The sequence below is a fragment of the Squalius cephalus genome, assembly GCF_949319135.1.
Source record: "Squalius cephalus genome assembly, chromosome: 23".
Classification (NCBI taxonomy): Eukaryota; Metazoa; Chordata; class Actinopteri; order Cypriniformes; family Leuciscidae; genus Squalius; species Squalius cephalus.
In genome coordinates, this window is record NC_137144.1 from 5,510,780 (window position 1) to 5,522,901 (window position 12,122).

The 12,122-nt window shown below is 38.2% G+C and overlaps 1 protein-coding gene across 1 annotated transcript; it reads left to right on the forward strand.

Moving 5' to 3' along the window:
- Positions 1–1,401: 1,401 nt before the first annotated feature.
- On the forward strand, positions 1,402–10,431 carry LOC307151388 (uncharacterized protein; the record flags this gene model as incomplete). The annotated part of the gene is made up of 7 exons (XM_079859388.1): positions 1,402–1,597; positions 2,696–3,451; positions 4,442–4,680; positions 5,011–5,080; positions 6,616–6,781; positions 7,498–7,619; positions 10,190–10,431. 6 exons carry the CDS (start codon positions 1,402–1,404, stop codon positions 7,616–7,618), a joined length of 1,548 nt encoding a protein of 515 aa, XP_079715514.1. The 3' UTR covers position 7,619; positions 10,190–10,431.
- Positions 10,432–12,122: the final 1,691 nt, after the last annotated feature.

The window sequence follows — 12,122 nt, forward strand, 5'->3', positions numbered from 1 at the left end:
GGTGTCTATTGTGAATTAGGAGCAGCCCAAGAGGATTATGTTTGCATCGAGCAAAAGGATTTGCTTGACTATTATCCTCTTCCATCATATAAAGTATATGATATATCACTAATTGCTCTCCACCATTCTTTTCCAGAGGCAGTTTGAACTAGCACTTGTCAGAGGTAGCCGGAATTGATGTGACGAGTAGAGCAAGCAGGTAGAAATGCACACACAAGAAGTAAACATATTGGGTGTTCCTTTTAATAACATTTTTTTAAGCTATGGCACAGGTTCTGCTTTACTACCATATGTTCTGTAGTACATGTTCTCATCACAGTGATTTAAAAAAAAAAAAAAAAAAAAAAAAAAATTGATTGTAAAACTGTTCATATTTTAAGCTTGTTTAAGCTTAGTCATCATTTTATAATTCATCACACGGTTAAAATGTATATGCCCAGAGCTGGTGGTTTTTAGGTGTGATAAAAAAAATGCTGAAGAAAAAAAGAAAATGATACCATCCCTGCCTGTATTAAATCCAACTATTTCAATAGTATATTTGTCTAAACTGTTATTGGTTTCTTAAATATCCTAGTTCATTACATCCAGATTCAATTCATACATTCCTTTTGTCAATTACTTGAGACAATGTTTTGCTTACTAAATGTGTTTTTCTATATAGGTGTAAATAGTTTGATTGTATTCCCCAAGTTAGTATATAGTGTATAGTAGTGTATATAGTTAGTATATAGTGTATAGTAGTGTATATAGTTAGTATATAGTGTATAGTAGTGTATATAGTTAGTATATAGTGTATAGTAGTGTATATAGTTAGTATATAGTGGAAAGATATCTGTTGTGGAAATGTTGGACAACTTTTACATTTTTTTTTTCCTTATATAGCGCTTTTAACAATGTAGATTGTTTCAAAGCAGCTTTACAGAGATAAGTGTATAATTTAAGGTTACAGAGATTGTTTTGGCTTTATAGCAGTGTTAAGTTATTTTCCGTCTAAAGTTAGTTTTGATTGATTCGCTTCTGTCGCAATGATCATTTGTTATTAAATCAGTGGCCGCTAAGTTTGAGCAGACATGCAAACAACAGATATGTAACATGTAACATTAAAGTGTGAGGAAACATAATTTGTTTGTAATCAACATGGAAAATGGACAGTGTGACTGAAAAGTGCAGTAAACTCTTGGAAACTTTTAGTTTGGTCAGGAATGATTGAGTTCTATATATATATATATATATATATATATATATATATATATATATATATATATAATGATGAGTTATATATAGTTCCACTCTTTTAGGTACAGTCTGTTGCAATAATAAAGCTCAAACATTGTGTATATAACCATAGTAATTTGACAAATGGAATTGTTTGTATGTCTGCTCAAAGTCTTTTTTCAGAAAATGGATGAAGTAATGATGAAAGAAGTGGTGCTGTCATTCATACCTGGTCTCTCTGAAGAAACTCTGACTTCACTGCTGTATGGGTTGCAAGAGCTTGGTGTGGAAAGCAAGGAAGACCTTGCTTTGGTTCAAGAAAAAGACATTGAGAAATACCTTCGACCTATTCAGTGTCGAAAGTTACTGAATGGCTTTAAAGGTAACTATATTTTTGATACTTTCCCATTGAAAAGTTGAATAATCTAAAGTTAAATAAAATTGAATAGAATAAAAATAAAGTTAAAAATAATGCATATAATGCATAAAATTAAGTAAAAAAAAAAAAAAAAAAATCATTTTTGAAGAAAGGCAGCATTACATAAGTGTAAATATAGCATGAATATAGCATCTACTCGGTCGGTCAAGTGGGCTAGAAATCTGCCCAAAGTAAACAATTTCTTGGCCAAAGGTTTTTTGTTTTTTTATGATTTTGTAAATTCGTACCCGCAGAGCTTCAAACGGCATCCGACCCGTTTTCCGACAGCAGCACTAATTAAAATCCGCACCCGACACGCTTAAAATAGAACCGACACTCGACCTGCAACCGAAATAAAATAAGTTTAGCCAATCACATTATAGACACAATTACAAAAATGTTTATTGCCAGGTCATACAGAAGTTATTACACGACAATTAACACAAGGACAAGGACAAGTTCAGCCGAAGCTGTCAGAAGGCCGGTACATGAAGAACATGGCTAACGTTACCATAAAACTGAGTAGCCTTATCACATTTTACCAATCGAACTGACGCGGCTACAACACTATATCTGCCACGCAATTTCGTATAGCCTACATCTGACTATTTTGGGTTCAAACACGCCTGCACACCACACATACTGAACAGTGTTACATTTGAAAAATACTGTTCGATAGAACTGCTTTGTTACCACAGTTTCTGCGTGCTTCCTCGGCGATGAAGTTCCACATCTGCGGCTATCCAACACGAAAATGCATGCAGCAAATAAGCCTTTCACAATATTTTCTTCAGATAACTCCAAATTTCTCCCACACACATGCATGGTGTTTGAGACTCACTGTATGTCATGTCCATGTACTGAACTCTTGTTATTTAACTATGCCAAGATAAATTAAATTTCAAATTCTAGGGCACCTTTAAAAAAAAACATGAGCAAAAATAAGAAAATACATTTTTTTTTGTCAAAGACTACATCCAGATCGGATTCAGAGCGATAATCAAACACAGATGGAGTACTTTCTCTCTCCCTTCATGTAATAATCTGTTCTCTTGTGTGTAGGACTCGCAATAGTTCAACTGGAACTGGTTCCTGTCACTCCAACCGTTGTCCCCAGCTCCTTAAACACTCCTTCCAACTTCCCATGCACTCAAGACACAATTTCATCTACATCCTTGCCGCTTGGCAGACCATGGCATGTAGCCTTCGAGGTCAACTGGGATAGGATGCCAGCAGCTATTCGAAAGGCACTGACAAATAATACAAGACCATCACCAAGCGATAGAAAAGATATGGTTAGGGCAGTGGTTGATCAGATGTTGGATCATGACCCTAATCCAAACAGAACAATGTGTCACAACATTGCTCGAAGCATTGTAAGGAGCCATCCGAAATGTTTTGCTGACGTTGCAAAAAATGGAGACATGCTTGGAGATGGTTGTCATTCTTTTCTGCAGCAAATAAAAACTAGGGTGGAATATAAAACCAGGAACAACACTCTAGTGAGACGACGCAGAGAGAGGACGCACAGTCAGGTACCAGATGAAGGCAGAGGCATGACAAGAGGCCCTGTAGATCAGTACGGCTGTGTAAGGTGGTGTCCTGTGGAAGTCCCAGTTGGCGAAACTGAGGAATCATTAGATGGCATCAAAAGTCATCTCCTCAACATCTACTCAGAGGAAGGCATGAGTGGTGCTGAGAGAGCTGAACCTCTGATGGAGAAGACCTATATCATCCAGCGACGCTATCTTAATAGTGTACCTGCGCCAGCCATTGCAGTTGTAAAGGAGGAATGGCCCTTTCTCTTTTCACCAAGAGGTATTTTTTCCCTATTCCATCTTGTGTAGCACATGGCTCATTGCATGGGTGGAGTATAGTCTCAATCATCTGAAATGTAAAATGCACATCTCTTTCAAAAAAAATCCAAAGCTATAAAAATTCCCTTATTTTACATGGCAGTATGTATGTAACGGGTTGCGACTATAGCCGCTTTCCGACCAAGTAGTTATAGGAACTTAGTTCTAGGAACTGTCCACTTCTAAACCGTTCTAATAACTACTCTCCCCCAAACTCGGTTTTGCTGTTTGCGTTCGCACAGGCCAAGTGGCCATAGGAACTGGTAGGAGGGGTAAGGGAGTGATGCAAACACGGTGACTTTTATTTTGACGGCGTGACGGATCTTTATTTTGGCGGCGCTGAGAACGCCAGAGCAAACAATGCTCGCATCCTCTGTGTTTATTAGTTAGCAATCTGTCTAACAACACTGTTTAATATGTTATTAGAAAGAACTGTTATAGAAAGTAGACGGTATATGAAAAAAAGGTTATTAGCCTATGCCGTGTGGTTGATGTCCAGTGTTGCTAGCTGGGCAGATAAACTTACTCTGAAGTAGGGCCTAAATTAGTTTCTACAAATGGAGTACCTAGAACTAAAATCGTTCCTAGTTCCTGCGGTGCGAACACGCCGACATCCGGGTACTTTAGCCAATAGTTCTAAGAAATGTGAAAAGGTTCCTCCGGTCGGAAAGCGGCTAAACACAGGGCTTTCTTCAGGGTTATTGTCCACAATATCTTTCTTTTGTTTTGTTACAATAGTTAAAGGGGTCATGTTATGTAAAATTCACTGTTATAAGTTGTTTGAACAGCAGAGTGAGAACAATGAGCCTATACTGGCAAAAATCCACTCGCTCGTTTTTGAGGCCATATTCCATCCATGCAACACACACAATGTACCTGAAGCATCCAAAGAGCACCTGTATATTATAATTACAACAAAGATTCAGCAGCACTTGTACTCCATTATCTTCAGGTATATGTTCCCACTTTACTCTTCTGACCGATGTCTCCATCCTCGTGAAGTTTCGAGAGGCCCTGGAGAACAAATTCAACACCATTCTGAAGTTCTGCCAAGAAGTCAACTGTCATCAAGGCGTGAAAGATGTTTTGGCTTGTTTTGAACCGGAGGCTTCAGACAAGGCTACATGCATTCTTCTCCTTCTGATGGCGTACTTCAAAGAGCCCAAGGATGCTATTGTGCTTGATGTTGATGTAAGTATATTTTCACTCTCACATTAACATAAGCATTAGGCCTATTGTTTTTTGTAAATGGTAATAGGACTGTACTTATATTGCATCTTTCTAGTTTTCTGACCACAAAAAGTGCTTCACTCTACACTTCACCATTCATACAGGTGCCAACCGCTCATCAGTCCAAAGAAACCAGTCACATTGTCATGATCACATTCTAAACTTTACCAAATGTGTACTGCCTAATCTAAGATAAATCAATGGGGGCCAAGGGAAGATTTGTTCGCAAATATAGCTACTATAGGTACAGATTATTAACAGTTGAATCTTATTCTACTGTTATTTTTGCAGCCTTGTGCCACAGCCACTGATGTAGAAGGGACTGTGATGCTACCAAGCACCCCTCGCTTGATTGTTCAAGGTAATGTTGATGTCTTCCTCATTTTGAATGTATTCTGTCAAGTCATCCACAGATTTGTTGAGAGCAGTTTCATGTAGTAACTATTTTCTTTCAACCGATAGTTCACATGAAACTGCTCACAATAAGGTCTGGATTATCTTAAGTAAACCAGGTCATGATTTCTGGAAAGAGACATTGCTGTTGAGTTTTTCCAAAAAAAATGTTTGCACTTTGAGCACCACAAACAAAGTTCCATATAGTCCCTTAATATACAAAAAAATCAGTTAAAAAGATAACCTGAGAGTGAGTAGTGTTCTGAGTATGATGCTCATGTATTAATTTCATTTAAAGGATCTAAATGTAAACAAAATTTGGCTTTCTCCCTGAAGTCAACATAAACAATCTGCTATCACTCCCCAATTGAACGACTTGGTCTTAAAAAAGTTTAAAGGGATAGTTCACTTTGAAAATAAATGTTGGTATGTTGTTTTAGCTTACCTCAAGGGCATCCAAGATGTAGGTGTCTTTTTTTCCGCAGTAGTTTCAATTTTTATATTTTTAGGTCAAACCGTTCTTGTCTGTCAGTCATTTCATGCAGGTATATGGTCACTGTCTCAAAGAGCATGCACAGAGTCCAAATTAAAACAATTCCCCATCGTCCAAATTAAACAATTCCCCATCGTAAGTACACATTGATGGCCTAAGACACGAAACGAGCGGTTTGTGTGAGAAAACGAACAGTATTTATATCGTTGTTATCTCTTGAACACAGCACACGTCCAAATGATCTGACGGCGCGGGCGGGTATAGATATATACATAGATGTCGCATTGGCTATGGTTTCGTTCCAATGAACTGCAGTAGCGAAGGCGACATGTAGTGTATACATCTATACCCGCCCGCGCCGTCAGATCATTTGGACGTGTGCTGTGTTCAAGAGATAACAACGATATAAATACTGTTCGTTTTCTCACACAAACCGCTCGTTTCGTGTCTTAGGCCATCAATGTGTACTTACGATGGGGAATTGTTTAATTTGGACGATGGGGAATTGTTTTAATTTGGACTCTGTGCTTGCTCTTTGAGACAGTGACCATATACCTGCATGAAATGACTGACAGACAAGAACGGTTTGACCTAAAAATATAAAAATTGAAACTACTGCGGAAAAAAAGACACCTACATCTTGGATGCCCTTGAGGTAAGCTAAAACATACCAAAATTTTATTTCAAAGTGAACTATCCCTTTAAATTGCAATTCTCTTGGGTTTAAAAAATATTAATAATCTATTATGAAAAGGACAGATTTTTAATATCCAAAAGAAACTTTTAAGTGATAAGGTATGTGGTGGTGTGAATTATACTGTACACCTGAAACTTTATTTACTTATTTACTGTTCAACATATGGAATGTATTGACATTTTCTTTTAAAGAAATGTAACACACAGTAGTTAGAATATGCCACAACTATTTTTACTCTAATTAAAAATAAATAAATAAATTGATTCCTTTACTGAACAGTTGTCCATGATGAGTGTATCTGGTTTTGTTTCAGGTGACATAATGAAACCAAGGGCATGGATGCTGTCGTTGGAGGGTAAAGTGGTCATGGGACCTGACCTTGACTTTACAACTGGTCTGGCTGCTATTTTTTCCAGCTACTACAATTTTAACTTGAAGTATGCTGAAGATGCTGCTTGTACTCTGGAATTTATCCAAAGGTAATATCTACATTAATATTGTACTTGAGGGCTTGCTTTTTATTTGGTGGGTTAAACAAGGAATGTTTGGATGTATAGTGTTTTGCAATCCGCTCAGGACTACAGCAGCCAAATGGTGATGACCCCCCTTTCTCCCCCTCAAACAAGTGGTGTGTTGCAGACTTAATTTGTGTGTCTGTGCTGGAGACCAGACCAGATTAGACCAGAGACAAAGCTTAAAAAAAGTCAGAAACAACTAGAAAACTGGGTGCTTTATTGTGAAAAAGATATAAGAAATGAAATGTGTTTATCACATCATCTGTGAACGGGTAATAATTCTAGGAGGAAGAGTACAAGTAGAAACAGCCATAGGGAGATGGACAGGCAACCGGCTCTTACTCCATCCTCTGCAAACTGCACATGTAAATTATGTAAATTGTTGTGTGCGAATGCTTTGCCTGGGTAAATCACACACCTCTACTTTGGTGAAGGTCTATTCTTGACTGTGTTTGTGATGGAAATGTTTTTCAGTTCAGTTCCATGAATTTTTTTTTTTCTGAATTACAGTACAGTACAGTACAGTACACCTGAATTACACCTTGTTAAAACTGAGCTAACTTTAGTTTGACTCTGTACTGCAAAAGCAGTGACCCACTGAAGGTGGTGACTGGGAACTGACACCTTTTTCATCACACTTGAATTAAACTAACAGCTTTCTTCTGTCTTTTTGTTTGTAGGTGCTTCTTGGGCATCAACCCAGAGACGGGCACAAAATCTAAGAGGCAGAGAGGTCACATGAACCAGCAAGTCTGCACTCTTATCAGGAAGCTCATTGACTTCGAATGGATGTCAATCTAATGTAAGCTGTGTTCCAATTTAAGAACGGACTAATGAAACACTGTATCTGTGTTAAAGGAACACGCTGACTTTTTGTGACTTCTTATTCACCGTATCCCCCAGAGTTAGATAAGTCCACACACACCCTTCTCATCTCCGTGCTTGCCGTAACTCTGTCTGAGGCACCCACCGCTAGCCTAGCTTAGCACAAAGACTGGAGGTAAACGGCTCCAGCTAGCATACTGCTCCCAATAAGTGACAAAATAACGCCAACATTTTCCTATTTACATGTTGTGATTTGTATAGTCACAGTGACTCTAACCATCTTCTAACCGTATACATACTGGGAACTATATTCTCAGAAGGCGAAGCACTGCTACTTGGGGAGTGATTTGCTCGCAGCACCTGAGAAGCCCTGTGGTGAGGAGCAGAGAGTTTGCTCAGAATTGGAGTAAATCACTCCGCAGAAGTAGCAGTGCTTCGCCTTCTGAGAATATAGTTCCCAGTATGTATACAGTTAGAAGATGGTTGTGTCTCATGTGACCTTGTTATTTGTACACACTGTGACTATACAAATCACAACATGTAAATAGGAAAATGTTGGCGTTATTTTGTCACTTATTGAGAGCAGTATGCTAGCTGGAGCCGTTTACCTCCAGTCTTTGTGCTAAGCTAGGCTAGCGGTGGGAGCGTCAAACAGAGGCACTCAAGGAGATGAGAAGGGTATGTATGGACTTATCTAACTCTGGGGGATACGGTGAATAAGCTAAATAAGTCCCAAAAAGTCGACGTGTTCCTTTAAGCTAGATGTAGTTATGCAGTAAGAAGTTTACTGAAGCTATTAAAGGGTTAGTTCACCCAAAATTGAAAAATCTGTCATTAATTACATCCCCTCATGATGTTCCAAACACAAGAATTTTGTTCTACACAAATTAAGACAATTTTAAGCAATCCGAGAGCTTTCTGATCCCACCTATAGACTACAATGTTATAACCATTTTCAAGTCCGAGAAAGGTAGTAAAACCATCGTTAAAATAGTCCATGTGACTACAGTGGTTCAACCTCAATGTTATGATGCGACGAGTGCGCAATGCAATCACATGCATGATCGAGGACACATCACGTGAACAGCATCGGATACTGGCACAGAAAGGAAAAAAATTGTTGAATAAAGTCGGTATTCTATTTTGTTTTGTTTTGTTTCTGCGCAGTAAAAGTATTCTCGTCGCTTCATAACATTAAGGTTTAACCACTGTATACAAATGGACTATTTTAACAATCTTTCCGGGCCTTGAAAGTAAAATAATTGCTGTCCATGGAGGATACAGAAAGCTCTCGGATTTCTTAAAATATCTTAATTTGTGTTCCAAAGATTTTTTGGGTGAACTATCCCTTTAATGTGTTCTATAGTGTCTCCTGATTCAATGTAGAGTTTAGACAGACTGCAAAATAAATGTGTAAAATTCATTGTTTTTACGTTTATTTGAATTTAACATGCCTTGACGTCTAAAAACGTCAAATTTACAGTACTTTACAATAGTTTTAAGTGTAAATTTGCAATGCATGCAATTTAGCATGCAATTTTTGCTTAAAGGGTTAGTTCACTCAAAAATGGAAATTCTGTCAGTAATTACTCACCCTCATGTTGTTCCAACCACGTAAGACCTTCGTTCATCTTCGGAACACAAATTAAGATATTTTTGATTAAATCTGAGAGCTGTCTCACTTCTCCATAGGCTTCTAAGGGATTGAAACTTGCTGGCCCAGAAAATGTATTAAAGACATCATTAATATAGTCCAAGTGACTACAGTGGCTCAATCTTACGTTTACCAAGCAACGAGAATACTTTTTTTGTGCGCAAAACCCCCCAAAAAATAATGACTTTATTCCACTATTCATTTCCTTCTCTCTGGGCCTCGGGTGAATTCATGTAGTATAACAGCGTAGCACTTCTGTGTTATACGTCACATGCATCACACACATGACCAGCGTCGGCCAATAGTGAGCCTACGTGTGACGTATAACATAGAAGTTATACTACATGAAAAAACTCAAGGCCCACAGAGAAGGAAAATGAATTGTGGAATAAAGTTGTTGTTTTTTACGCAAAAAGTATTCTCGTCGCTTTATAAACTTAAGATTGAGCCACTGTAGTCACTTGGACTATATTAAAGATGTCTTTAATACATTTTTCTGGGCCAGCAAGTTTCAAACCCTTAGAAGCATATGGAGGAGTGATCCAGCTCTCAGATTTAATCAAAAATATCTTAATTTGTGTTCTGTAATTACTGACAGAATTTTCATTTTTGGGTGAACTAACCTTTTAACCTCAATCATGTTACTTTCAGTCCTGTTACTCACGTGAAAAATAATAGGACTGGGTAAAAGTAACAGGAGTGATTAGAGTCCTCTGGTTTGTTGATTTAATATTAATTGAGAGTACTATTCACATAATTTTTTTTAATAGTTGAAATTACTTAAATTGTAGACATTTTAGGATTAGTGTTACAATGCGAACACCATACTTACAGGGAGCCAGTCCACCACAGAGTAACTTAAACTTTTTGTCTTTCTTATCTTTTGTATATAGTGGATAGAACCCACACTATGCAGGTGCCAGCTGCGAGGGAAGGAGCGAGACACCTGCGACCCTCTCTATTCCCACCTTTTTGTCTTTTCTTACATCTCTCTCCCTCACTCTCTCTTCTCTGTCTCCTTCTTTCTCTTTTGACAAACATTCCTGTTACCCAGTGTCAATCCCTGTTACCCAGTGTTTTATTCATGTAATTAAATTGTATTTTACTTTTAAAAAATAAAAGTTATGTCACTGTTTTTATCAGTTTTGTTTGGTCCATCATTTATGCTAAATCACAGTAATAGATAGACATTCACAGTTATGTACAGTAATTCTACAGCTGCTTACTGCTAAATTACAGTAATAGATAGACACTAACTAATTTCACAGTTAAATACATTAATTCTACAGCTGCTTGCTGCTAAATTACAGTAATAGATAGACACTAACTAATTTCACAGTTAAATACATGAATTCTACAGCTGCTTACTGCTAAATTACAGTAATACATAGACACCAACTGTAATTTCACAGTTAAATACATTAATTCTACAGCAGCTTACCGCTAAATCACAGTAATGCGATGTCATAATTACTGTGAAGTCACAGTATACAGCTGTCATTTCACAATAATTTACTGTACAAATGTTACAGTAACTTACTGTGAAAGTCATGCAATTATTAACCTGCAATTTATTGTAAATTTACAGTCAAATAATTAACAGTGTACACTTGACAAGGTAACAATGTGCAATAACGTTTAAATTTCACAGTGCTATAATGAATGCATCTATAAGTAAACAATGTGTGCATTGAATGTGCATATTGTGCATTAAAACACTACTTGGCACAAGAGGGACAAACCCAGGGAGACCCTTCAGGAGGGGTTTCTACAAGCCCCACACAATCAAAATGAAACCACTGAAATGGACAGTTCTGGTTGTCACATGCCACCATATGATCTCTCTCAGGTCCATGACAGAGACACCATAGTGCTTTCTTCCTCTTAACAGTGCTGTCTTTTTTGCCAGCCTGCTTTCTTGGCTTTTTATCACTCACTTTCTGTTGCTGGAGAACTCTGCTGTTCAAAGATGCTTGGTCGGAGGTTGTCCGGTGAAATATTGTGCTACCAATTCAGGGAGAGACACCTCTTTGAAAAACTCCAGTGCCTTTTGAAGTCGTGGCTTCCAAAAATCAGTCTCTGGGGTGATGCGCATAACAACACAATCTTTCAGTGGCCAGACGACAAAGTCACAGTAAGCACTGTCTGCGACAAAAATTTGTGTCTGTAATTGGCTGTAGTACTGGTGACCTTTTCTCAGATGCACCTGTACAACTACAAGTTGAAGGCAGAAGTTCCTGTCGTTGGAGGAACATGCATTGAGGATTGTGCAGTGCTTGTATTTTGAAGGACACTTAATTTCAATTTAGCCTTTCCCACAGCAGGTACACCTCACAATGGCATCTGGTGACGCTCCTACTTGTGGAAAGGCTGTGTTGATAAAACCCCCCACAAATTTGCACCTCCTGATTGCTGTGCTGTCCTCTTGTTTTATAGATGTATGCCTTCCTTGCATTATCCTCCTGTCTGATACCCTTGGTGGTGCCTGCTGTTTCTGGGCCATGCTTAGGGTAAAATAATTTCTTTACAGTAGAAAGAGCTGGTGAGTTTATGTCTGTTGCATAGACATGATGCATGCAAGATGCTGTGATCCTGCCAGCCCGTGCTGCAAACCAAAGTGCGGAGTTGTGCAGTCGTGCCCTTGTCTTTCTCTCAATCTGCGCTGCCTGATCCTCTGAAACATCTGCTGTGCTTATTATCACCTGGCAGTGCTGCCGCAGTGTTGAAAAGTCACTACCATCAAGGCTGGTGTTACGAACACTTGTCAGGGATTTTAAGTTTCTAATGGGCAGAACAGGGTCTTTGAAGTCCTCACAGTAATGTGGT